Source organism: Rhipicephalus sanguineus, chromosome 7 (assembly GCF_013339695.2).
Source record: "Rhipicephalus sanguineus isolate Rsan-2018 chromosome 7, BIME_Rsan_1.4, whole genome shotgun sequence".
NCBI classification, from domain to species: Eukaryota; Metazoa; Arthropoda; class Arachnida; order Ixodida; family Ixodidae; genus Rhipicephalus; species Rhipicephalus sanguineus.
In genome coordinates this window covers 147928442-147955810 of record NC_051182.1, presented here as the reverse complement: position 1 = coordinate 147955810, position 27369 = coordinate 147928442, and the positions used below count along the sequence as shown (strand labels likewise).

At 46.5% G+C, this 27369-nt stretch overlaps 2 protein-coding genes across 2 annotated transcripts; one reads left to right on the top strand and one right to left on the bottom strand.

Annotated features, from left to right (window-relative positions):
• Positions 1–294: 294 nt before the first annotated feature.
• Positions 295–16252, bottom strand: LOC119399131 (uncharacterized). Its single transcript, XM_037665946.2, has 6 exons — positions 15960–16252; positions 12145–12344; positions 7336–7659; positions 6111–6313; positions 4270–4559; positions 295–677 (listed from the first exon to the last, which is right to left on the bottom strand). Exons 1-6 carry the CDS (start codon positions 16250–16252, stop codon positions 482–484), a joined length of 1506 nt encoding a protein of 501 aa, XP_037521874.1. The 3' UTR covers positions 295–481.
• A 2650-nt stretch (positions 16253–18902) lies between these two features.
• Positions 18903–22714, top strand: LOC119400217 (uncharacterized). Its single transcript, XM_037667219.2, has 5 exons — positions 18903–19122; positions 19735–19770; positions 20548–20688; positions 21481–21623; positions 22461–22714. Exons 1-5 carry the CDS (start codon positions 19011–19013, stop codon positions 22569–22571), a joined length of 543 nt encoding a protein of 180 aa, XP_037523147.1. The 5' UTR covers positions 18903–19010; the 3' UTR covers positions 22572–22714.
• Positions 22715–27369: the final 4655 nt, after the last annotated feature.

Here is a 27369-nt window from a genome sequence, read left to right as displayed (position 1 = left end):
ACGACTCGTCGAACACGGGAGTGCCTTCAGCAAAGTGACCATATGCAACAGCTAGTGCACTGCAAAATGAAGTTAAATGAAGGCACATTTACTATGCAGGAGGCTCATTTCATCCAGAGCTCAATGTATCTTGCTCTTTCTTAGGCCATATAGTCTATGCAAGTAACGAAAACAAGTGGTACATACGACTGTGTACATAGCGTCTGAAAGGGTTATCGCGCAATAGAACACAATCACGAGAAAGGGCACGGAACAGAGCGCCACCAAAAACTGAAATGTTTGCAGTAGAATACGTACGTATGCTATCTTTCTCAGCGCCTGTACAGAAAACACGTTGGCATGAATTGTGATAAGGTAAGACATGCTCAATAAACTTGTTCTCCGATTGCACATACTACATACCATTCAATGGAATAATAGATAACAACAAAATTAGTCCTGGGCCTCAAGAACTAGACTAAAATCAACTTCGTCGAATTCTTCAGTCCTGGAAGACGTTGGGAACTTGAGGAGCCCGGATAGTCGGCAATATACGGGCTGTGGCCACATAGAGCAGCCCCCTGCTGCTGTGCAAATAGGGCGCGCAGGTCCAGCGGGGAGGCGTCAGGTCGACCGAGTACAATGCCAGGCACGTCGGTATCTCGGATTCGAGGTGGTCCATCAAAACGTGTCGCGCCCTGCTCAAAACGGGCAAAAATAACGCGTCATTTTTAGAGCTTCTTTAAACCTCTTCACTACCCGAGTCCACATTCGTGGACATGGGTCATCTTTGTTTTGCATCTGAACATTACATTGGACGTCTGCATTATATGTGGCACTTAAAAAAAAAAAAAAGCCAAGTCAGGAGGCTGAAACTGGGCTAAATTTCATGGGAACGTGAAACACACCTATATAGTGGAATAGAACTTTAGCAGCCAGCGGCATTTTCTCCTCAGAGGCGTATGCACACAAGCCTGCACCAATGGGCGCGCACTCCAGGCTGACATCATGAACTGGACGGCTCGTGACTCCGCCTTCGCCGAGTGCATGAGCGCGACTATACGGTACGATTTTCCATGCGATGTGCCGGCCGACGCGGCGGTGGGGGAGAGGGAATGGCGGCTGAGGGATGCCATGAAAGGTCACCATTCCGGTTACCCCACCGCCGTGTCGGACGTCGCATCGCATGGAAAATCGTGCCGTCTGTCTCGCCCTTTAGTCGCGGAGGCCATCGGCTGCCCTGCTTCTGTCGTAAGGGCGGGGCCTCTCCAGACTTAAGTTGTACGCGACTATAAGCATCTTAACTTTGGAAACACTTGCGATCAAAATGGGGCGATTTCTGATTGTAATGCGAACTAAAAAAAAAAAAAAGATTTTTCGAATAAAAAATGAGCCATATTCTGCACCTGTTTGAGTCAAACTGGGCCAGATTTATTAAACCAGCACTGCGTCAACAATCGTGACCAGATAAACCAATATGGCCGCATCCAATTTGTTTCATTTGTGTCCTAATTGCTTTGCCATCGTGCCTTTGTTCCACAATTACTTTTTTTCTTGGGCGAGTTGGTACATACTGAATAACACGATGTTGTAGGGCAAAACTCGAATATGAATTGTAAGAGGCCGACTTTCCTACTTCTTTCTGCGTCTTAGTGTTTCTTTTCGAGTTTTGTGATACCGAATCATAACCTTCTTTCATTCCAAGACGGCATACTTGAAATGGGACTCAGCCGAAATGTAAATATTGCGCACCGATCGATTTCTTGAAGAAGAAATACTCCGAAACGGCGTGGAATAAAGCCAGCTAAGAAGCTACGAAGGAGAAGAGCCAGCGAGGATCGGGAGGTGCAACTAGCACTCCTCGACCAGACGCGGTGCGCCGCTCAAGCCAGTGGAGCCCTGGAATAGGGGCCCCACCCACCCGCTCCCTGGACCCCCCTTTTTTTTCCTTCCTCAACAACCGTTTTGATATATATGAAGCATTTTTGAAGGTCTTTAATGGATGTCAAGAACGAGAAAACACTGCCGACAGTCCAGAATGGCGCGCCTGTTGCCTGGAAGGGCCACTCGATCTACATGTCTAGTCATCGCCAATACGCCCATGCAACAAAGGACGACACCGTCGAGAGCACGAGGATGGAGTTCATTTTGTCGCAAAAACACTGCTGTATCGTTCACTCGCTGGCATTTAGACTTTTGAGTAGCCAATTTGAGCTCAAATGAATTGTTGCAATCTATAAGAGCCAAATCAAAATTTTACTCCTGAAATAGTGGGCTATATAGATTCTAGCCACATATAGGTTTGAGGTATTTTGGTGACAGAAGCACACTGGCAAAATATTGTTAGAGCAGGCCCGACCACATTTTCAGTAGCAAAAAAAAAAAAACTGCATTTTGCTCAGTTTCCCTTCAAGTAGACTTGGCTCTTTTAGAAAAAACAAACAAACAAAAAGCGCCACATATCTGAACCACTGTTCCCTATTTCACGGTAAAATATTGCGCGTTGACTAAGAATACTTTTGGCCTTCACATGGTGTAATTTTTTAAGGAAACTCTGGGCGACAAATAAACGAGTTTTCAGTGTCTCTGAGCATTGTGCTGTTGTGTAATTTGCTTAAAGGTGCCCTGCAACCCTCTTTCAGCATTTTCAGAAATGCTGCCGATGGGTAGTCGAGGCTCCTGAGAGCACGCGAGCCAAACATTATCGCAGCAGGCGGCCTGGAATTTACAATTAATTATCAAAATCAGCTAGATATCGCCCGCTCTTCTCTCGACAAATTACATTAAACCTCGGTGATACGATCACAGCTCATACGAATTTCGGGGTGATACGAATTTTTCGTTCGTCCCGGCTAAGGCCCGTTGGCCTGCAGTGTAATGGAGTACGGTTGTTGCGAACCGATTTTCACCCAGCAACGTTTGATACGAACGTACGCTACCGCCCAGGTACAAAGAGGTGCTGTCCGCGCTGTCGCGGAAGACGCGCCAAGCACGTGCGAGCGCGGGAACGCAAGCGTGGGCATGCGCGCTGCACCGCCAAATCGTCAGAATCACGGTGTAAGAAAAACACTTTTCTTACGGTCAGAATAAACCTTCAGAGACGCGTCACGGCCTCCGAGATTGATTGTGTGCGTGAATCTTTGAGGCTCTTATGTGCCTTCGCGTTTAGATTACAGAAGACATTAGCGACATGCATTTTTTTTCCTAACACGTCGACGTGGGCTGCTGTCATTGTACTGTGTTTACACGTGCCTGCCTCGTGCATCAGACATCCTATGAAAGGTGGACGAGGACCGAAAGAAGGCGAGGACGGTCTTGGCGAAGGAGTCATGGTTCACAACGTCAACATGCGCGACCGTTGAGGTCGCACTTGTGCGGGCACGGCCGTAAGTCTCCCAAAAAACATCCCCAACACCTCCACAATAACAGAATCATAACACAGGACCGTGGTTGTGTAATTTTGTGGCCTTGATCCATGGCGTCAAAGCGCTTCTTTTGTTACTTTCGCTGCAGTACTCCGGTGTCATGCAAAAAGCATACTAAAATTCGGAAGGGGCTACTGCTGTCGCGGGTCACAACGCACCTGGTTCATTAATTAAATACGCGCGTACGGGCCGTACATTTACGAGTGCAGGTACGATTGCTGACATCTAAATCTTAACTGACAATCATTCAGGGTTCTTCCTGACGTTGCTGCTGCCCTGAAAAGCAATAAATGAAAATGTACGCCGCTTTCTTTTGTCGCATGCTAATTTTCCGTGCTTTCTGGTGATACGAATTTCGGATGACACGAATATTTTTGGTGGTCCTGTGAGATTCGTATCACCGAGGTTTCACTGTATGCCATAAACCCAAATGACTGCTCCATAGACCCTAAATCCACGGCCATTGGCTAAATTGAGCATACTGAGGGTGCATAGTAACCGTGGCCGCCGTGGGATGCCGCCATATGTGCCCGCGCGCGGGCGATCACAGTGAAAGAAAGACGCAAATTCTTTACCCCGTGCCATCCCTCCCTGCTTAGCTTCCAGCGCGCTTGTCGGGAAGAGACAATAGAGAAAGCAGTTATAGCGTGCAACAAATCTCTAACTCTGCTCGTATCAGACAGATTCTAAAAATTTTTGCGGCGGTTGATTCGTGAGGCAAAAGCTCCTTTCATGAAGCTTTTCGATGGTTACTTGGAAAGGTGTTGCAAGGCCCCTTTAACAAGTCGTCCACGATCGACGCAGGTAGCGAACAGGTTAAACACGCGAGTTCCGTCATTTCCACAGCCACAAAGAAAGTGCTTACTTCCGAAAGAAGGTTTCCCATGTGTCGTAGGCGATAAACTTGCCTTCCGAGCTGGCGTACCAAGCTACAGCGTCGGTTATGTGCGTCACGTGCGTTTGACCACAGACGTACTGCACCGGTACCAGGGACCACGAGTGGCACGGCTCGCCAGGCCTGTGCAAGTGCCGGGGTTGAGAAGGTCCCCGCGTCTTTGTCGGCACGATGGTGTTCGAGGCGTTGTCGGTGGAAGCAGCGTTACCGCCTACTACGTGGAACTGCACGGCCCCAGACAGAAACGACACGCAGCGACCCTGCAAGCGAGGAAGGAATCCAGCTTCTTTTTTTCTTGACTATTCCACAGCGCATGCGCTTTTCACCCTAGCGCAAATGCGGCCATTTGGGCACGTTGGTAATTCACATTGAAGGGAACTAAAAGCGCACGAAAAACATGGACAAAAAAAAAAGTGTCAATATTGTGTAGGTCGTGATGTATTTCTAAACCCTGCGCTTAATCCGGCTCCACTAGCGAGAGACCTGATGAAGTGCGTAGCACGGACAACCCAGCGATTCCATTGGCGCTTGCCACCGCCTCGTCAATCGCGCGCTTGACGAGGCGGTAGCGTCCTCTCTTGAGCGGCGCGGGTATCAGCCGCGTGTTTGAGAAGTATTTCGCGCGATATTAGGCAACGTATTGCAGCTAATTCTTGGTTATTGGTGTGATTTATGTTGTTTTAGGCCTCGCGAGTTCATTCTGCACTGCTTTGGAGTATTGGTAGCCTTGATTTAGGCCTGTGTTGACCACTGCGTGATCATGCGATGCGATGGAGGCAGGCCCCTAAAGTGCTACGCGCGTGAAAGGCACGCGCGCGCGCACACACACACACACACACACACACACACACACACACACACACACACACACACACACACACACACACACACACACACACACACACACGCGCGCGCACACACACACACGCACACACACACACACACACACACACGCGCGCGCACACACACACACGCACACACACACACACACACACACACACACACACACACACACACACACACACACACACACACACACACACACACACACACACACACACACACACACACACACACACACACACACACACACACACACAAGCGAGACATCAACTTTGTGTGTTTTTGCAGCGAAAAACACTTCTAGAAAATCACACTTACTTTACTCAATACTTTTCACCAATTTGTCTGAATTGAGACGGTTGCAAGGCTTCCTAGCCTCAGTCCTCATTTTGGAAGCAACACATTTTGATGGCTGTCAAAGACAGGGGAAATGGCTCCGCCGGTCTTTTCTCGAAACTGACAAGTGTGCGTGTGCGTGCGTGTGCGTGCGCGTGCGTGTTTGTGTGTGTGTGTGTGTGTGTGTGTGTGTGTGTGTGTGTGTGTGTGTGTGTGTGTGTGTGTGTGTGTGTGTGTGTGTGTGTGTGTGTGTGCGTGTGTGTGAGCCTTGGGTAGCATGAAATCAATATCAAGTCGTCGATAAGCAGCGCCTTGTCTCAGCACATTGATCTTCACGCCCCTGCTGCACACAGTTGTTAGTCAGCGCTTGTGCCGCGTGCTTCTTCCCCTCTGTTCAGTTTTCGCGCTGTTTTTTTTTTTTTTTTTTCATCCATCTCACCCTTTGAGACCTAGCGTCTGTCCCCGTGTACTCCCCTCTTGTCTATATTGGTGTACACAGGTTTCTGCCCAGTGTAACGCTCCTCTTCAGACCTTTCGCATACCGATGAATCCACACCAAGCCGCGTCCACTCATATTCTCCACAGTGTCTGGAGATATTTCGGGTGCGCACAAAGTGACCCCTCAAGCTCACCGTGGCGTTCGGATGTATAAGCCTGACGGCAGGCTGAGAGAAGAACGCCTTGACTCCGCGGAACGTGAGCGTCGGTCGTGGCTGGCTGCCGTACGGAAACAGGGGCATCAAGGGAGCGGTGACGCACGTCTCTTCGGGAACGGGGAGGTGCGTCTCAAGCACGAAGAGACTCAGCGGTGTCAGCAGGGCGTCCAGGACGTCGGCTGCGCAAAATGTACGGAAGCTCCAAATATTATAATCAAATGGTTGCAGCGCGAATTCGACACAAGGACAAAAGAAGGCACGAATTAAGAAGGCGCACGCGCAGCGATTCTTTTGTCCTTGCGCGCTGCAACCAATTGATTCTAATGTTCTACCAGCAAGCCCACTTAGCAACTCTCGTTCCAGTCATTGCAACAAAAGAATTGCAAACGAGACAGAAGCTTCAGCGGAAGGTTGCGGGTTGACTGAGAAGCAAAATACAGGATCAGTACGTATATCGACTGAAAAGAAAAAGAAGAACAAGATGGCTTTCGCCTTCGAGTCGTATCAGGCGATTGCATAAGGGACGCTGTGAGCTTTTTATGCAACGTCCGGTCTGCCAAGTATAGTATTTTCCCGCTCTTTTTGTCCTTAGTCCTTCGAGCCTTTCGCTCAGCGCAACTACACTAGAATGTCATACCCAAGGAGGTTTAAAAAGGATTGCTCGAGTGAAAATTTTGCCACAAGAATGAAGCCCTACCCACCCTAAGATGGCGTGCGCGGCTGCCATCTTAGCAGGGCAGGATAGAACTTTAGCGCCAAGCGAAGAAAAGGGGAGCGTTTACTACCCACGCCATACAAGTTGAATATGAGGAATTTTTCAGGACAGATACTGCTAAATGTGCGTCTTTGTGTTGGTGGTTTCTTCAAGGTACGCCTAAGTCCTGGCAAATTTTATTGGAGATAAGTCATCGACACTCATCTCGATATGTTACTTTCGCCGGGAACAACGATCTCTTATTCTGAAATTAACCTAGCGCTTACATTAACACAGAGAAACAACTGTCTCTATGTGTGTGTGTGTCACCTGAAGCCACCTGAAGAGAGCTTGTTTCTGAAATAAAGTTTGGGCAAGCGCTGGCTTCAGGCAAGGCCACGCGAGAGCTTCCACTCCAGCTTTTTCTAAAAACCTTTTAACACCTCCTTGGTCGTACAAATAACAAGCCAAGTCGAAGATTAGCTGAACATTATAAGATTAACTTACAGGGCACGATGCTGGTAGCTGTGCTGTCCAGGAGTCCCATCAGGCGGAGGCCGAGAGCGAGGAACATGCCTTGGTTCGTGCGCGCCATGGTGGCCAACGCGCGACTCAGCGACCGCAGGTCTTTGACGTCAGCGAGCACGTTCAGCATCGACAAACCCGTCATGCCAGTGTTGACAAGCGTCCGATTCAGTGAACGCGCCTGGGATCCGTTCAGATCCTCGCCCGGCGTCTTCCGAAAGTGCGCCCACTCCAGGGAAGGAAGCAAGCGAGTACGGTTGTACACGCCCACGTTGTGCCGGAAGTAGAACCAGGCGCGGTGGCTTCCTGTGCGGTGATATGGAACAAAAAATTACCACGGTTATACTCAGTGTGGAGTCTGCAGAAACAGAGTAGCTGCGGTTATCCTGCGTTTGCCTTGTGATCTTCTGCGTTGTCTTGTTCTGATATTTTAACACGATAGCGTTAAATAGCTCTTTTCGCAGAAATTCTGGTGTTGGTGTCGGCGGTGGTGTCTTTAGTTGTGGGCGAAAAATCAGCGCTGTCCGTGAGCGGCAACTCGAGGTAGCTGCAAATAAGGAAATAAAAAATCTTCTGTTTGAGTTGGACCAAGGATTCAACCCTGTGACCCCTCGCTGCGTGGCGCAATGCGTTCAGCCGCTCGGCCGCCAACCATACATCATCTAGCATATAACGGCGAGCTATTCATATACACCATTTAACGTTGATGGTACGCACATCTCGGAGGTTCTTCAGCGGCTTGAAACAACACCCGTGAGATGGCGCAAAGGGCCAGTGGCCGCGCTTCTAAACGGCATCGTCCCGCCATGTGGCAGCGTTTCGTCGCGCCGCATGCATGGATATTGTATCCGAAGGGCGTCCGCACTTTGGCTTTCCTTGCGGCACAGTTTAGATCTCCACCGTGAAGCGGATCCAGGCTAGCGATTGGGAAGGCGATACGAACGCGGTCCGATAACGCTATCGCGTTCTACTCTTGAAAGCGAAGCTCAAGCGTCCTCCAAGTTTTTAAATGCGAAGCATTTCTTAGCGAACTTCTGCGACTTTGAGCGTATCTATCTATCTATCTATCTATCTATCTATCTATCTATCTATCTATCTATCTATCTATCTATCTATCTATCTATCTATCTATCTATCTATCTATCTATCTATCTATCTAGCCGCCTACGACTTTGTGCTCTCCCGGTCGCTTGGTTCATCGAATGTGCACCAAAATTGGTATGGCGTAACATGACTGTATGACGAACATAAATGACAAGTCATAACATGAAAATCATGACACGCATGTCATGTACAGCATGATTTACATGCTACGCTCATGGTGCGCTGGCGGCCGTTTCGCTAGTTTGATATACACCGAAATTGGTATCTTGCGACGTGACTGTGTGACGAACATAAATAACACGAGTTAACATGAAAATCATGACACGCATGTCATGCACAGCATGACTTATGTGCCACGCTCATGGTGCGCTGGCGGCCGTTTCGCTAGCTTTATATACACCAAAATTGGTATCTTGCGACGTGACCGTGTAACGAACATAAATAACACGAGATAACGTGAAAATCATGACACGCATGTCATGTACAGCATGACTTACGTGGCACGCTCATGGGGCGCTGGCGGCAGTTTCGCTAGCTTGATCTACCCCGAAATTGGTATCGTGTGACGTGACTGTGTAATGAACATAAATAACACGAGTTAACCAGAAAATCATGACACGCATGTCATGTACAGCATGACTTACGTGCCACGCTCATGGAGCGCTGGTGGCAGTTTCACTAGCTTGATCTACCCCGAAATTGGTATTGCGCGACGTGACTGTGTGACGAACATAAAAACTCGAGTTAACATGAAAATCATGACACGCATGTCATGTACAGCATGACTTCCGTGCCACGCTCATGGGGCGCTGGCGGTGGTTTCGCTAGATTTATATACACCAAAATTGGTATCTTGTGACGTGACTGTGTAACGAACATAACTAACACGAGTTAACAGGAAAATCATGACACGCATGTCATGTACAGCATGACTTACGTGCCACGCTAATGGGGCGCTGGCGGCGGTTTCGCTAGCTTGATCTACCCCGAAATTGGTATTGCGTGACGTGACTGTGTAACGAACACAAATAACACAAGTTAACATGAAAATCATGACACGCATGTCATGTACAGCATGACTTACGTGCCACGCTCATGGAGCGCTGGCCGCCATTTCGCTAGCTTGCTCTACCCCGAAATTGGTATTGCGCGACGTGACTGTGTGGCGAACATAAAAACACGAGTTAAATCATGACACGCATGTCACGTACAGCATGACTTACGTGCCACGCTCATGGGGCGCTGGCGGCCGTTTCGCTAGCTTGATCTACCACGAAATTGGTATTGCGCGACGTGCCTATGTGACGAACATAATAACACGAGTTAACATGAAAATAATGACACGCATGTCATGTACAGCATGACTTACGTGCCACGATCATGGCGCGCTGGCGGCCGTTTCGCTAGCTTGATCTACCCCGGAATTGGTTTTGCGCGACGTGACTGTGTGACGAACATAAAAACACGAGTTAACACGAAAATCATGACACGCATGTCATGTACAGCATGACTTACGTGCCACGCTCATGGGGTGCTGGCGGCCGTTACGCTAGCTTGATATACACCAAAATTGGTATCTTGCGACGTGACCGTGTGAGGAACATAAATAACACGAGTTAACATGAAAGTCATGACACGTATGTCATGTAGAGCATGACTTGCGTGCCAGGCTCATGGGGCGCTCGCGGCCGTTTCTCTAGCTTGATCGACCCCGAAGTTGGTATTGCGCGACGTTGCTGTGTGACGAACATAAATAATAGGAGTTAACATGAAAACCATGACACGCATTTTCCTCAATGGCATACAAGACGATGTATGCAGCTCTTTGCTGGCTGCTTCGCATTACATCGATTCCCACAATGCGGGGGATCTGCCGGCTTTTTTTGTGTGGGTGTCTGTGATAACGTTATTTGTAGATTAGAGATGCACGGGAAAGGACGTGTGGGGGCTGTCACATCCGTCCCGGCTACACTAGAGTGTTTTAATGCCGGGACCCCTAAGCAGCTTACGTACGCAAGCACTTGCGTTCCTTTGTATTCTCCTTGGGTGCGACAGGGAGTATAAAGGACCGCAGGAGCGTGCGTACGCAAGCGGCTTGGGGTCCCTTGCACTAAACTTTCTAGTGACTTTAGGTGATATTCACGCTCGAATCACCCTTTCCCCATTCCAATGTGCGGCTACGCTTCGTCCGAGGCAGTTACCACATCTATGAGTGTATCTGTGGACCGGAACGTGACGTGCGACGCGGACACACCTCTGTCGTCAAGCCCAGCCCTAGAACAGCTCCAACGTTAAAGATTTACCCAGTTCCACGCAGTGAAAACCATCGGACAGAGAAGCTGTAAGCGCGCGTGTGTATGTGATTGGCCAGTCAGATCACGTGGTATCGTAAATCCGCCGTTAGATTTGAAACGCACGCGATTACACCACATTGGCCAAAGCGAGATCACGTGACCTGTGGGTTCAGTCAATGGAGTTTCAGCGAACGCCTCGTGTCACGTGATTTCAAACACGATCACGTGATCTACTGGCTTAGGCAATCGTGTTTCAGCAAACGCCTTGCCTCGTGTGATTTGGCCGGCACATCCGATATCCTGCAAAGTGTGCGCTCCCTGTTATGGTTCTCTTACGCGCCCAGGTGTCTTGCCTTGGTACATTAAAATTAATGTAGGCATTTAATTAATGAAAAAGCGAATTGATTTCACGCTATTTTGTGCTTAAAGTTCGCATCATCATCATCACCATTATTTTGTTTTATATATTTCTTTATTCACTCCCACTCTGGTCGCGTGACCCCTGCCACTGCTACCATTTCTACTACTACTACTACTACTACTACTACTACTACTACTACTACTACTACTACTACTACTACAACTACTGTTTTGGGACGTAAAACCTCAGATATTACTGCTACTACTGGCTACCGCCGTCACGACGACAACGGCAATGGGAAGGCTAAGAGAACTTCGCTGTAAAGTCAGTCTGAACCAACTCAGGTCATTTTAAGTATAGGCAATGCGCGAGCACAGTTTTAAATGAAGACAATTCAGCTGTTATAACAGTGGATAGACTACGTTAGCCGACACTAGGTGTCTATCACCGTCCTTCAGGCCACATAAGCCTACATTAGCCGATATTAGCCATCACTAAATATACATCTGTGTCCCCCTGCTCCCCCTTGTGGCGTCGTCTAATGGCAACTTCAGCAATTCGCACCGGTGCGCACTGCGGCGACCCTGTGCGTCGTTTCGACCATAGGTCGGCAAAAAATGTGGAGCTCACTCAGACTCATTCATGAAATATATTTTGCCCTTAGGGCTCGCTCGGACTCAGACTCAACAAAATTTTTCTCAACGGGACTCACTCGGACTCAGGCTCACCAAACATTTTCTCAACCGGACTCACTCGGACTTAGCAAAATTGTTACTCACTCGAACTCACTCAGACTCACGGCTTGACCTGAGTCTGAGTGGGTCGACTCGTGAGTTTGCCGACCTATGGTTTCGGCCAATCATCGCAGCGCCTGGGCGCCACGGTGCGATTTGTCGAAAATGCCATAAGACACTCTTCTTCCATCTGTCTTCGCAAAAGTGTAACCCCCTCTGGGCTACATCTTCTGGGCTACCCCTTCATGGGCTACCCCTTCTGGGCTACCCCTTCATGAGCTACCCCTTCTGGGCGTACCTGCGCCTTCGGTTGCTGGTACGAGGATTGCGGAGCTGCCATCGTAACGAGCGTGAGTATAGGCAATCCAAGTGCAGACACCGTCCGCTGGGTAAACCGGCACCCCTAGTGGTAACCGTGACCCTACGGTGCAGAGCATGGTCACCAGATGTCTCCTCGCAGATGGCGCCGGATTTGGCAACGAGGTCAGGTTCAACTGCCTGGAGATCAGAAAGGATCGAAGGCGAATTGGTGCCCATATCATATTTCTGCAATAAAACCTCGCTGGGTCTCTTATGCATTCGCCTAAGACGACTCGAAGGCGAAAGCCATCTTCTTTTTCTTTTCAATCGATGTACGCATTGATCCTCCCCAGCCCCCCTCCGAAAGCCTTCTGCACTTAACGTACTTTTGCACTGCCTCTAGGATCTAAGGCACTGCAAGATTTCTGCACGTCACCTGGTTTTGCACTGCCTCCGTGATCGGCCCACTTAACCAAGCTACGGTGTCGTGCGATGTCATCGTATGACGTCAGTGTATGTGACGCACGTCCCGAAGTTGGTCGATTTATGACGTCATGATTGCGTCATACGGTGACGTCATCACGCGATGATTGTTTTGCATCATTTGTGTTGACGCCGACGCGGGACGCCGATAGTCAATTGTCGAGTTTGATGAGACATCTAAGGCTCTCGCCTTAATATCCCTAGCTCCACTATGGCATTCCTCGTATATATAATAATATAGTCGTATCGTGGTCTTGTGACGTTAAACCCTAACATATTATTTCGCCTTAATAAATAGCTTGTGCTGTGTAGGGCATTTGATATTCGATTGGTGTTCTCTGCCAACATGAGCCTTTACAGAAATTTTTGCAGGACGCAAGGTTTGAGTTCGGGCTAGTTGGTATTCCACTGCAAACTTGCGTACGGCGCAGACGACAAAATGACAGAAAGAGCGAAAAGGACTTGCGCTGACTACCAACTGCCAGTTTATTTTGAAGAAACATGCATAAATAATTATGTACACGACAAAGAGCTGGTGTTCTTGAAACCGCACATGCGGTATCGTCCGTCTTAGGATTATGGTTACGTTTAGCTTTGTTTGATTATGGTGCACACTGACGTTCTATCGTGTTTTCGCTTGGGGGCGTCCTTTATCTCCTGTACACAGTTATTATGCATGTTTCTTCAAAATACAATATCATTTGGAAGTCAGCGCTTGCCTTTCTGTCACTTCGTCTTTATCTGCGCTATACGCAAGTTTACACAGGAGGATCAGGAGTGGGAATGAAAAAATTTGCAGTGCGTATAGTGTGAAAAACTGGCAGCAACTCAAACGCGAGCACTTTTGCAGTCTCCATACAGTCTCCATACATCTTTCATTGCGAGTTCGACGCGGATGAGCGCAACGTGACGTGTCTTGCTGCGCCTGCATATCACGCACTTTCCGTGACTGGATGGAATTTCCACGACGATCCTTTCTGACCAAACTTGTCTAAGAAGCGTTCCTTAGCTTGTATACAACGGGAAGTGGAAACCGGGAGTGATTTAAAGGGACAGTAAAGTAAAGCGATAAATTAATATAGACTGATAAATTATACTCTAAAACACCTAGTGTCTTTAATTTCACCACCGTAGGTTTATTAACAGACGACAAAATTAACGTGAAAAGTTTTATTTTTAAGTTTCCCGCCGAGATGGCCGATGATGGCGTGACTTATTTCGAAGTGTTTTTATTGCGATAGCAATTATATGGACAGTCTCGGCTCGCCGCCGCCGCCGTCATTCACCGTATGTATAAGTATGTGTATATATAGAAAAGCCACAAAGAAAAATAATTCAGAAAGACTTCCCGACGCGCGGAATCGAACGGGCGACCTCTCGCTTTGCAGCCCGACGCGTTAGACGTTAAACCACGACAGCAGCGTCTTTCAGCCTGCTAACGGCGAGCTATTTATATACACCATGTACTTCAGCATGCTTTCTTAGTTGCCACATAGATGTCGCGATGTGCGCGCGTGTGGCGCGCTTTAAAGATCGTCGCCCCGCACCTGCGAACGCCGTTGCTCTTCGCCCTACAGGGCATGGTCGCCTACATGAGCTTATCTCGAGGAAAGAAGGGGGTGGTGGAGAGGGGGGTTGTATGTCTTGTGCTTTCCCCGCGAGGTCCGCACTGAAGTCACAGAGCGTACGAAGGTCACTGCAGCGGCCGCGTTTGAGAAAGGAGCGCGCTGTTCAAACAAAAATAAGTAACAACTGTGACAATTAGTTCGCGCTCGTCCTGTGTGTACCTGTTCGTTCGTTTCGTGCGTCCTGCTTTATGTTTGAGCAGTGCGCTTCAAGTGTCGAGCTGTGACGTATGATAGCTCGCGCTCGTCCTGTGTGAGTTCTTTTCGTACGTCCTTTGGGCTCGAGCGACGCGCTGGCAATTTCGAGCTGCTTTCCGTTCTTCGCGTTACATTCCAATTTATTGCTATCGCATTCATTGCTTCGCCGTTGCAGCGAAACTGTGACTTCTTTTTTTGATTTGGCCGAAATTTCCTGAAACTTGGTATGTCAAATATCTGGCTCCCCCAGATGACAACGTACTTAAATTTTACCGAAATTCAACTACATAAGCCTTAGTAGACGTCGTAAAACTCTGACGTCACGGCAACTGGTGCGGGAACTTCAAGGTGGCGTCGCCACCCGCGTTTAAATTTTGCGTTTTCTCGCTTACCAAGCGTCCTCTCGCAGCAAACGCGGCGTTTTGTTATTTTGAGAGAGTAATTTACTGATATGAGAAAAACCTTTTTCTCTTTAGTGTCCCTTTAAAAAAAATCACAGCATATCCACGGAGTGAATGATGATGAGTGGGCGAAGCTGCGGAGGTTCATCGGTAAACCGTGAATCTTCCGTGAATTCTGCCCAGTACATCATCACCGACGTGAGATCGGGCGCGTTTATACTAAAGGTTCGATGAGTTATGACGACTTGCAGCTCACTTTAATTTTACATGTACGCTGTGAATTTTCATTGTTTAGAAAACCACTGCTTTAGAAAACATCTGGCGTCTTTCGTTAAGCAGCTGGCGTCTTTTCGTGTTGCTTTAGAAACATCTGGCGTTCTTTCGTTTTGCTTTTACAAAACATCTGGCGTCTTTCGTTGGTTTATTTCATCAATCAACGGCGTTTTGAACAAAATTTTTATTGTTTAATCACGCACAGGAGAAATCTCACCAGGCACTACCTTGGAGGTAAACAATGGCTGCTAATGGGAATGAGAGACAGAAGAAGTCGGCTTTTAGCTAACGCTGCGAATTTTTTATTGTTCAACAACGCACAGGAAAAATCTCCCACCGGCACCACCTTGGAGGTCAAAGCGTAAGACTGGTTACGCACTACGACTACTACGACTACGACTACGAGGGACGAACGGGTGCCGCCTTAAGGAGCTTCGCCCCTAAAACGACCTCTCATGCATGTACTAGATTGCACTAGCTTTTTGTCATCCTGACGTCATTACCGACGTCACTTCCGTCCTAGAAATGACGTCATGACGGAAGCTTACCGACGTCATTTCCACGACGGAAGTGCCTGGCGCGACCAAAAGCTTACCAACGTCATTTCCGTCACAGAAATGACGTCGTGATGGAAGCTTACAGACGTCATTTCGGGACGAAACTGTCTGGCTCCACCAAAAACTTACCGACGTCATTTCCGTCACGGAAATGAGGCCGGTAATATTTTGATGGAGCCCGGCATAACAACTTTCGTGTTCGAAACACTTTACAAGCACCTAGTAACAGTGAGGAATTCAGCTATTTCAGAATAAGTGAGCCATTTCGACGCTTACTCCTTTTCCTGCTGCGTGTTGTTTAGCAACGTAGCTCGGGAGCTTCGACTATCTTGGATGACGCTCGTGCGGTGCTTGACTTTGAAGACACCCATTTCGCCCTTGGCCACGTACAGCACCTGGACGATGACGATCAGAGGAACAGCGCTCACGACGGCTTTCCGAGTAATCGCCCGGCGTAAGAACCGGACCAGGAACGGACGCCGCCTCGCTCTCTGCACTGCGTAGTTCTCGTAAGATGCTCCGGGTGCTTTCTCTGATCGTGCTGGGTTCGCCGGCCTTACTTTCGGCATTTCAGCTTGGTTAGTTGTAGCTCTTTTAACTGGTTCCCCAACGAATTGGCTCAACCTACTTGGAGTTGACATTCTGACACGTCAGCCTGCTCACGCTCTTCTTCTTCCTCTTGTCCTCTGAACGTGAACTTGACTGATGCCCACTACGGAGTGTTGCCCAAGACTCGGGTGGTCACTTTTATAGGCGTGCGCACGGGCAAGCTAGGGGCGGGGCAGGGCAGGGGCGAGGCAAGGGGGGGGGGGGCGATCGCCTCCCCGTAATCACCTAAGAGGGGCGCCTAGTCAGTCCCATATCTTCATTCAGTCGGACTTCTCCCGCCATCGTTTAATGACAGGGTTATGGCCATGCAGGTTTTTGACGAAAATGGCGGTTGAGGACCTCCGATGTTACGTTCTAAGAAGTGTTTACAGTCTTCCTTTAAACCCTGGAAAGCCGGGGACCGAAGACATGCCGTTGTGAGAAGGACGTTGTCATCGCTTCATTTTCATGTTTGTATTCATTGCGAAGTTTTCGTTCTTTCAGACTTGACCACTCGGGTGGGCGGGAGCCGCTGCTGTGCAACTTGACCCTCCACCCCTTGTTAGAAACCCGCACACCCCTGTGGTCGATTTGCTTCCTTACTGCTGCGAGACACTTGAGCATCTCACATTATAGTGTCCCACATTTCTTATGGAGCGTGCATCGCTAATAGAGGAATACAGACTGTATTGTACGACCCTCTAGATTACCAATTTCTTAAAGGATGAGCTTCTCTCGCATCACGATCTGTTTCACAAAACTGTCAAATTACGCCTGATGTCGGCAACAATCAATGTTTGCATCATACGACTCGGAAAACGAACGTTGCTTTCTTCTCACAACACGAACATTTCCCGGGATACAAGTTTCAATGAGCGACTAATTAGCATCTTAATTTTATTGGTTAATGTGAAGAGAGTGTGTTTGTATGTGTACATGTATACATACACATACAAAATTTTAAAAAAATTCGGTGGGGGGGGGGGGGGGGTTTGAACCCCCTAACCCCACCTCCCTCCTCTCTCCTGGCTACGCCAATGTGTGAAACGTCCCAAGGATGCTGACGTAGATGCACGGAAAAGGAAAATAAAATACAAGGTTAATTCAGATAAACATGCTAACAAAGTAAAATGTGAAACGAATGACGAATTTATCTCCACGCTTTCCCGAAGCGAGCATGGCGATAAATGGGGCATTCGTTTTCATGCTTGCCCGGACTAAGCATAGAGACCGCTGCAGGACATGCCACAATAATCAACTCCACGAGTCCTGCTTTAAGAAGGCTTAGCGTTCGAATGCGAATAGTGTCAATCATTCTACGAAAACGCGCAAAATTATTTTTGTCTTCGTACGCCTTTCCGCGGACGTGGCGAGTGAAAATGCAGCTATGTAACATGATACTCGCGAACAAGCACACAATGTAGGTTGTTCTAGCAGAACTGCCCACATTACAGGCTAGGACTGAATACGAGATACTTTAATATATTTGCTTACTTATTAATCATCACGTTCACAAATGGTATGCAGACTATTTTGATATTCCTCGCAGTGAAACTTCTAGACACCGCCATTCAATGTTTATTCGTGCGCCTGCGGTTCGCAGCGATTGTTTTAAGTATAGCTTCTTCGCAAGAGCTATCAGAGAATGGAATTCTCTGTCGGAAGCAGCCGCATCCTGCTCACTCACTAATTTATTCTTAAAACACATAGCCGATATTCTGACTTGTAACTAATATAGCTTTCTTTGCTTCTATGTGATCTCGCGCGTTTAATTTTATTATCTGCTAATATGTCTCCTGGTGCTATTAATTTTGTCCCTTTATCTGTTAGGTTTGCCAACGCAAGATATTTATGCTTTGTCTCCAGAATGATTGTTATCTGTTTCTTTTTCACTCCTCTAATAGCTCTGTTTAAGGGATGAGAGTATCTGTAAATAAATGAGTGAATGAATGAATGAATGAATGAATGAATGAATGAATGAATGAATGAATGAATGAATGAATGAATGAATGAAACCAACTCTTAGCTGTCTACTCTTAGCTAGTGAAAACGCAGCCCGGATCTTGGAATCAAATGTGTGAAAAACGTTCTTGGCTCCTGTACCTATCGCAAAAGACCCTTACAATATCCGCCGCACAACATTATTAGGTCGCGTATCAAAGGCTATATCTAATCGTAGCGCCTACAGAACTCATACCCGAGAAACCGCTCTGCTAGCAGACCTCCCATTATCAATGTTATCCAGGACGAGAACAATAAGTGGCGATAAAAGAAGGCGTCCATTTTCAGACGGTGAAGTTGCAGGCAGTACAGACGAAGCTGGGGCGACGTCTTGTTCTTTGTACTGTCAACGAGTCCCAGGAATACACTACAAATCATTTCGGTCAGATATCTAATTGGACTCTTTCTTTCTTAACTGTCGTCACGTTTCTAATCTAGAAGGAGGTTCTCCAATCTAAATCAGAAATATATCTTCAAGGGTGATGTCATGACGGTTTTACTAGTCCTTATTGTTGAGGGTTTATATCCTTAAACGGCACAGCTCTGCATTTCCACTGCCTCTCCTTCTTTCCGCAACTAAAACATCCGCTGCACGCAATTATAGTAATAAGTAACAGTGACGCTTCGCACGCCCTACGAAGACAATCAAAGGGTCCGCCCATTCACTTCCTTCGAAACACCGCCGCAGCACAGAACTCGCAGCTCACGTTGGGGTGTAGACGCACGTGCTCGCACGCCATGACTACTCCAGGGATTCGTTCATCTACGGCGTGCGGGCTACTCCTAATCTGTTTCATCGCAGTTTACCACGTGTTACCGGCGACTGCCGCGGAAAAGCCACCCGGTCAGGGTAAGTACAGTGCCGACGAAAAATGTTAATCAAAACGGCAAGGTGGGCAAGCTGGTATAGCTAGACTTACCAGTATCCATGGGAGCAATGTTAACTCAACATAAATGTAGTACATCCGGTGTCATATAGCTCTCATGCTAGGTTCAGAACCTGAGCAGTACGTAAAAATTTCATGACCACCCAAAAAAAGGAGGTACTTTTTCAAAAAATTATGCTGCCTAAGGTTACACGTTTACATCCACGGAGATGGTCTGGCGACCTGCGTTTTGTGCAAATTTTGTAGTAAGGACGAGTCAATAATTGGTTACTTCTTGTGTCGTCGCTTCTATCCATTAAGACAAAATGTTCTAATCGGATCACTTCATCGAATTGGAGTGAATCTTTCCACTTGAAATATTGAGTCCTTGTAAGCCTCCTAGTTAGAACACTCACAGGGACCTCTGCGCAGCTGTTGGAATGCTTTCAACAGAATCATGAAGATTTTCTCCTGAAATTCATAAATATCCATATGCTACATTTATCTCGATTAAAGCACGCAGAGCTATAACCTCCGCGCAAAATCTACTCGCCTTATCTTATCTTACATAACTTTACGTTTTTTTTTTCTTGCAGGTCTACAGTGTGATGGATGCGTTGCGATCCTGCAAGGCAAGTACCGCAGTCGGCCTTTATGGCAGCTGTTCTCTGGTCATAAATTATTATCGAACAAACAAAATGGAGCGAAATGCCGACGTACACTTTCGGACGGGGTTGCTTTCAATGAATTCATTTATCGTATTTCCTAGCTATTCAGAACAGGTTGTATTTCCTAACTATTCAGACAAGGCGACAAAGACAGCTTGTATATACAACAGGTCACAGTAGCTTGAGGTCCCCCAGAGGGTACTGGACATCCATCACAAGAAACCACATAAAAGGCTTATCTACAAAATTTGTCACAGATCTTGCGAGACTGTCTTTAACGCTACGCTCCCGGCACTTCCATATTATGAACAGCCATATGCACGTATCACTGTCCCATAATGCAAAGCCATGGCTTTTTTCTGCAGAAAACCGTTTGACACACACACTCTCTAAATCAGTGACGTCAAGGAGAATTAGCGCAGAAAATGAAACATGGCATCTCCGCGAAGCTCTTGTCTAAGCCGACGTCCTTCCGGTTTTCTACCAGACCTGCGAGTAATAATGCTGGTCTCTGTAGCGTCCCAGAAGTGTATTTTACCGATAAAAATTAGCTTGGTATTTTCCTTTAATGTCCGTCTACAATATTGAAAATTAAGGCGAGAAAAGGCCATTGCTGTAATAATGCAGTTATCTGGAAAAAGGCTTAATTGGTTAGGAAATTCATTGGCAATATGGAGAAGGTCCGATCTGTTCGATCTCTATGGTGACGATTATTTCCGGCGCTCATCCACGCATGCGCAGAGCTGCACCCCAAGCTGTCGGCAAGCCAGGGCCGTAAGCGACTCGTGGAAGGCGCGCTGAAGAACCTGTGCAACGCGGACAACTTCGTCGTCTACAGGCACAGCCCTCCCAAGATGCTCAAGGCCTGCAACTTTATCCTCGGTGAGTATGAAGTGAATAAGACGGATGGAAAAAGGTTATCTTGAAGAATTAGCATCAATCGCAGCAATCACGGAAGCGGCATGCTCCAGTTAGAATGCGTCAGGAGTTGGAAGCTCTTCGGTTGTCATGACTTCCCATGACGCTGGTTGCTAGGTTGGCGTTGCTTTGGCAAGTTCCACAATTTGAGAGAGAGAGGAGACAAAGCAAGGAGGTTAAATAGACACACGCCCAGTTTGTACTCTGTGCTGGAAGGGATAAAAGGTGCAGAGATAGAAAAAAAAGGGAGATATATTACTAGTCGTGCGTACGTACACGAAAAGTGCACGTCCAGCCTACGGAGACGGTCATACATAACCCGTTCAGTGTTCCCTTGAGCACGTTCTGTTGGACATATATGACCACTGGAGCAATGTTCTGAAACAAGAATTCTTGAACAAGGACAGCTTGTGTCGATGGTATGCGCAGAAAGCAATGCAAGCATGCGCACTAATTTTTATAAAACCATGCAAATCCTGCTTTGACATTTTTTTTACGAAGCATTATGTGTACGCACCCGACGCCTTCTGTGAACACCATCAATGTAGACTGCCACGTGTCCAATGTTTGCTTCAGAAAGTTGAGGAAATATAAAACAGGATTTGGGACTGTGTTGGGGCTGGGTAAAAAGCCACTTATCTGGGCTCTACACGTAGTTAATTATTAATCATTATTGGTGTTCTGGCCACCTCACCAAAGGTTGATAAAGTTGGCAAATTTAACTTTTTTTTTTTTGGGGGGGGGGGGTCGCTGCAGATAACTACCGGGATGAGCTGACGTCCAGCCTGCACAACTTTTACAAGAAGTACAAGGTGAAGGACAACCTCAAGCTGCAGGCGGAATTCTGCGATGAGACTATCAAGGTCTGCCCACCAGGAATGCGGGACGCGGACATTAGGGTAAGCGCATCTAGGGCTGAGCGCAGGAGTGTTTCGAACATTTTCACAAGTACATCTTGTACTAACATTATATATATGAGAGTCAAGGTAATGCAATGCTGCCATGTTAGAGTTGCAGTAATCTGATGTTGCAATGAATGGGCACGTAAAGTTCACCCGTGAAAGCCATTTACTGGAAACAAAAGGGCAAGGAATATTCCACTAATACGTTCAGACTCTGCGAATTAACTTTTAGGGCAAGTTAAAAATAAAAATTAACTCGGTTACAACCTAAGAAAAAATGGAAGCTCCGCCCAAGGAACCATGGCGCCTGCCCTTCGGCTGTGAAAGACAGTCGTGCTAGCTGGTTTCCGCTCGAACCTTAAGTACTTTTTCTCGGCTAGTGTAAAAACTACGCATTTTAATAGTCAAAGGTTCATCGTTACTACCTAAAACATTACGTTTGGCTGAACAGCGATGTCGAATTCCTGACGAAATTTATTAGGACGTTCAAATTTCCGATACAAAACCAGCGACACAAACGTGTCTCCGTATGGGAAAGTGACCTATCTGAAACACTCAGGATGTGCTTGACGTCATGAAAATGAGTAAGCGCTATTGGACGGAGGACGGGTGGGAGCTGACTGCAGTAAGAATTGACGAGGCAATTGAGACGTGGGAGCTTTCCCAGTGCATGGCACAGGGCCTGGGCTTGTATTTCGTGTAGGCGCAGAGCAAATTTGGGTGAACGAATAATTTTTTTGTGAAATCTGCAAAGTTGGACTGATATGCATGCTCAGGGCCAACCACATGCAGTGTGACTAAAGCGAAAAAGCTAACCCTTTACATACATTTCAGATGAATCCCATTGGCATGAGCGTCGAAGAAGCCAACGAGAAGCTGGCTCAAGGCATCAATGGCAAACAAGAGAGGGTAATCGAACTTGACAACGAGCGGGTCGAGCTATGATCGACATGATGATCGACAAGGCAGTCGACAACCACTTGCTACACAGTGATCTTGCACAGCTTGAGGCTACAAATCCGAAATCTGTGATCCTATGTTGTACCTCACACCTGTGGTCGTTTCATCAACAAATGTATCCCATTAAAAGGTTAAAAGATGTTTAAGATATCCTTTTCAATGACCAAAACTTGACTGGTGCACCAGATTCCACAAATTTTGTGACAATGCTCCATTCACAAATTGAAGCGATGAAAAATCCTTGAACACAGGGTTGTCGCTGGAGCCAACATTTCAACAAGTAGTCATGTCTTCTTCTGCAGAAGAAAAGACCACTTGTAGAAACGTTGGCTCTAGCGACAACCCTGTGTTTAACATGTTTTTCATTGCTTCCATCTTCCACTGCACTTCCGCTTTACTTAGATTCACAAATTTAGTAACATTGTGAAAAAATTGCAACTGCAGAAGCCAATAAGTGCATTTCTACACGGCAGCAACCCAGAGATTGGCTCTATTTATGAGAGATCTGCAACTAAATTTGAAGCAAAGTGACATAGTACACTATGTATAATATTAACATGAAACTTGCTGAGTGAAACGCGGCATCATAACCGAGTATAACGACTGGTACGCACAACTGCTCAAGATAACTGTGTCAGGTCGTTATGAATCTGGATGCCAAAGATAATGTTGGCTCTGATGTAAGTGTTCAGAGTTGAAATGACGCCAACAAGATGCGGAATGAGACAGCCAAAACGAAAATGTCAGCATTACTTTGCTCTAAATTGTTGCGTTCCAATTTTTAAGTACTTTACCTCCGTCATATTTTTCGTCAGACTCTTAAAATGAATATCTGTAAATTTAATTCCAGAACTTCAGCAATAAATGGATTGAGGGAATATAAGAGATAGGCCAATGCTTCTGCCTTTGTCATTCTACACACCTGTGTGTGCCAGAGCTACGATTTTACACCTTAAGGCAGTGGTGCACAATGCACGAAGAAAGGTGAAGTACATACACAAAAAGAAAAAAAAGAAGCAAAGTTTATTCAGATATATAAGCTTCAGCCGACAACAAAGTACAATTGAAACAAAAGATGCTGCATTTGTCTCCATGCTTGCACTTTCTCGTACAGCCACCAATGTACAACACATTTGAAGACTGCGAATACCTGCACCTCATCTGCTGCCTAGTGCTACAGCTAGAGCAGCCATTCGGTATGCCATGGCAGGGTGGCACTAATAGGTTTGTTTAACATTACACAATGTCGCATACACCAAAATACAAGCTCTTTTGTAGCTACAAGCAGTCTCAAGATGTGAAAACAGTAGTGAAAAAAAAATACTTTTGTGCATCACCCAATGTCACTTCAAGACTTCCTTGGCTGTCCTGAACTTCAACTGTCACACCAGTCATGTCACGTGCGTTAGTCATCGCAGATGCATAATTTACAAAGACAACATTCTTAGAAGTGTGGCGCTTATCTGTATGCTACAGCTGTGGAAAGCAATGTGCGAGCACACAGCCAACTGTGCCATTCATGCTGCCTGGTGATAAACACCTGCACTTCAGGTGAGGGAATTGCCATGAATAGATGTACCATGTTTCAGGCTATGTCCATGTCATGAAGGACACGGGTCATGGTTTCTGCAGTAGTGGTTTTTGGAAGGGTTTGGGCACTCACAGAAGATGCCGCTAAAGGCATCGTCTGCTGGCGAACATTCTAGTTGTGATTTGACCATGACCTGTGATGTGCAGTGTGCAGAAACCTTTCACAACAGCAACACAACATGGAGGTGATTACCTGCCAAAGGTACTCAAGGTTGTGCCTGTAGTGTCCAACAAACGACATGACAGGCACGGCCGGCCATGAGTGCTGGCAATCTTGCTATACTTAACAGCTTGGAGCTCTCCACACGAAAAGCCAAGTGTTGCCACTCCGCTCGCTTAAAGACGTGAGTGGCAATTGCCAAGTGCCATTGGTTCTTTGGCAATGGAAGCTTCCAGAGCATGGCAACTGTTGCATGGACAGGCCTCCAAAGCATGAAGGATCCTTTTTTGGGTGCAATAACAAAGAATGAATGATGCTATGTTTCGATGAGTTAAATGCTAGAAAATTGTGCAGAGATTTTCAGAGCTGCCTAAGTCACTCCTGTTATACGTGAATATCTTTTTCTTGTAATGCTGCTTAGACATGTGAGCGCATACTTTAATGGGCCTGACTTGCGTACGAATGGCTTAATATAACACACTATTCACCACAGCATAATACGAAGAGAAAACAAGTGGCCAGTAGAAGCAAAGGAGATTCACAAAGAAAAAAAAGTAGCATCAACTACACAGAACTGTGCAAAAAGTATGACTAGCTGCTCCGCTGAGTTCAGTTTCCTAAAGCACTGAGCGCTACACATGTTGAAGCAATTAACCCAGTGCTCAGGAGCCATGTGTCCTACAATGTTAAGTATATGCAACACTGCTCTTAAACTTCAAGGGGCAGTGAATAAGATATTTTTGTGGAAAGGTTGTAAAGCTTACAGTGACAGCACATCATACAAGAGTTACTCATTTGCTTAGTGAAAACACCTGGTTGTCACCATGCAGCAAGCTACGCTCGTGGCTGCAAAATGAACTGTTACTGCTTTGCACTCGCATTTTGTCGATATCAAAACACCATTCATTGCCAACCTCGACTACGGGCAAGCTCAAGAAAAACGCTTTGACCATATAAAGACAGATGGCGCATGAAGTGTTGAGAGAACCATGTTCAGTTATTACATTTGGGTGAATACTGGAACGCACTTGGAAAAAGAAAAGATAAAGCTGCTGTTTTTTGATGGTTGAATGTTCATACAGTGATGAAAAACTAAATACAAAGCGGACAAGCAATAGAAGTGATCAGAATACCAGTTCCACAAGAACTGCTGCAATAACTGTCATGCAAATGAAGTAGCAACAAAGTGAGTGCTGTTACTATGAGAGACTGCGAACAAATGAACAACTGAGCCAATGTAATTATTTAAAAGTTGTCAAATCTTCAGCTCCATGCCAGTGATGTGGCACTACTTCTACTGCTACTAGCAGCTATGCAAGACCTTCAGGACCAAAATACACAAGTTAACATAAATAAGCAAGATGGCCACAATTTGATCAGGTCCTCAACTTTTGGGGCATCACAGGAGTGACCGACCCAACTCGTTTTGGACACCCTTCGTGACGTGAACAGAATTCATCCTCTTGCAGCCATTAAGTGCAAGCAACTCTGGTAGCTAGAAGCACCGCAGTGAGTCGTGTACAAAAAGGTTCCCAGATTTATTCTAGCAGCATGCGCTTTGCTTGATGAAAGGAAGGACACAATGCAGTCGCAGCAATGGCAGTGGTCATGTTTTTTTTTTTTGGTGCTCCAACTTTGATCCCTACTAACTGGCGTGTGAAGTAGTTTTCAAAGTGCATTTCTTCCCTTAAGCTTAGCAGTAGCTCCATACGTCTGCTGCTTGCGTGCCTACCCCTGGTTTGCTTTACTAGCCTTAGAGTTTCTGTGGAAGAGCCGAGAACTAGACCTGCATTGCACGACAATCCGGCAGCAGAGTGAATGTTACAACTTGGACAAAACTATACAGGCTACCATTATGTTGTTGTCACTGAGGATGTGAGAACAGCTTTACGGAACATTATTTCTCTATCCTGTATTCTAGTTAAGATCTGTCTCCCTGGTCTAAAGTGGTATCTGGTTCAACATGTAAACGTTAGTATATGAGCTTTTCAAACTACAACGGTCACTAAAGCCCTCTGTATCAGAGCTTTTGATGGGGCTTCAGGTTTTATGAAACATTGTCTTTTGCCTTGAAGGGCAACTCCGGCATTTCTACGATGTATTAGGATATTACCATTTTGAAGGAAGTAACACCGAACCCCCTGCAAACACATAGGGTGGTTTGATTTGCTCGGAAACTAATCAATAACTTAAGCTAACGAAAAAGCCTGGTGTCAAAAGTGAAATGGGTAGCTGCTTCATGTAACGTTTGTGATGCCATCACAACCTACCCCACCGTTGGGTAAGCACAGTAGTACATGTAATGCTAGCACCAGAATAGAAAAACAGGCTATGTCATTCAACGACACCGTGAGCTATGATGGCTCTTGGAAGCTTGAACGTGGTGATTTCAGCAACAGTTTAAGTGCTGAAAGGTCGCCATGAAGGGTGAGGTAGGTTGTCATGCCACAAACGCAGGGTGGGCGCTTATAATTTCACATATTCGAGGGCATGATTTGGGAATGCGCAGCCGGTCTTTAATATTAACTTTCAAGATAACTAAAACAATTTATAGTTGTATCGTTCGGCACAGGTCATCGAAATATTAGAGAGAACATATAGAATTTTATTATGACATCAAAAAATCGCCGGAGTTGCTCTTAAGTTCCTGTGGATTGATGCTTGCTTCAGAAGTAAGCGCATCGACAGTGAACAATCAATTGTGAATTTTCGTAACCTGCCAATTGATGCCCCAGAGAACTTCTGAGACAAGCAGACATAAGAAATACCCTATTGGCACTTTGAAGAACGCAATGCTTAATCAGTCCATAGTTTCTGAGAAGCACCACGTTTAGAAGCTTACTCTGGCCTGACAGCAAGCCAATCAAATGTATTGTCATCCTGCATGTTGATTAACATCAGGGTGTTATATTTTCTCTGTCCTGAGTGGAGGTGTACGTACTCAATCTTTCAACATGCTGCCGGATGATTGTGGCAAGATGCAGAGACCCAAGATAGATATACAGGAAATAAGTTTTCTGTGCTGCACTCAAT

Coding starts and splice junctions, on each gene's coding strand:
- LOC119399131 (XM_037665946.2), bottom strand. CDS start 16,252: ATGCCGAAAGTAAGGCCGGCGAACCCAGCACGATCAGAGAAAGCACCC. Junction 12,345..15,959: donor AACACGCAGCAGGAAAAGGA/GTAAGCGTCGAA, acceptor TCTGATCTCCAG/GCAGTTGAACCTGACCTCGT. Junction 678..4,269: donor TGGGAAACCTTCTTTCGGAA/GTAAGCACTTTC, acceptor CGTTTTGAGCAG/GGCGCGACACGTTTTGATGG.
- LOC119400217 (XM_037667219.2), top strand. CDS start 19,011: ATGACTACTCCAGGGATTCGTTCATCTACGGCGTGCGGGCTACTCCTA. Junction 19,123..19,734: donor GGAAAAGCCACCCGGTCAGG/GTAAGTACAGTG, acceptor TTTTTCTTGCAG/GTCTACAGTGTGATGGATGC. Junction 19,771..20,547: donor ATGCGTTGCGATCCTGCAAG/GCAAGTACCGCA, acceptor ACGCATGCGCAG/AGCTGCACCCCAAGCTGTCG.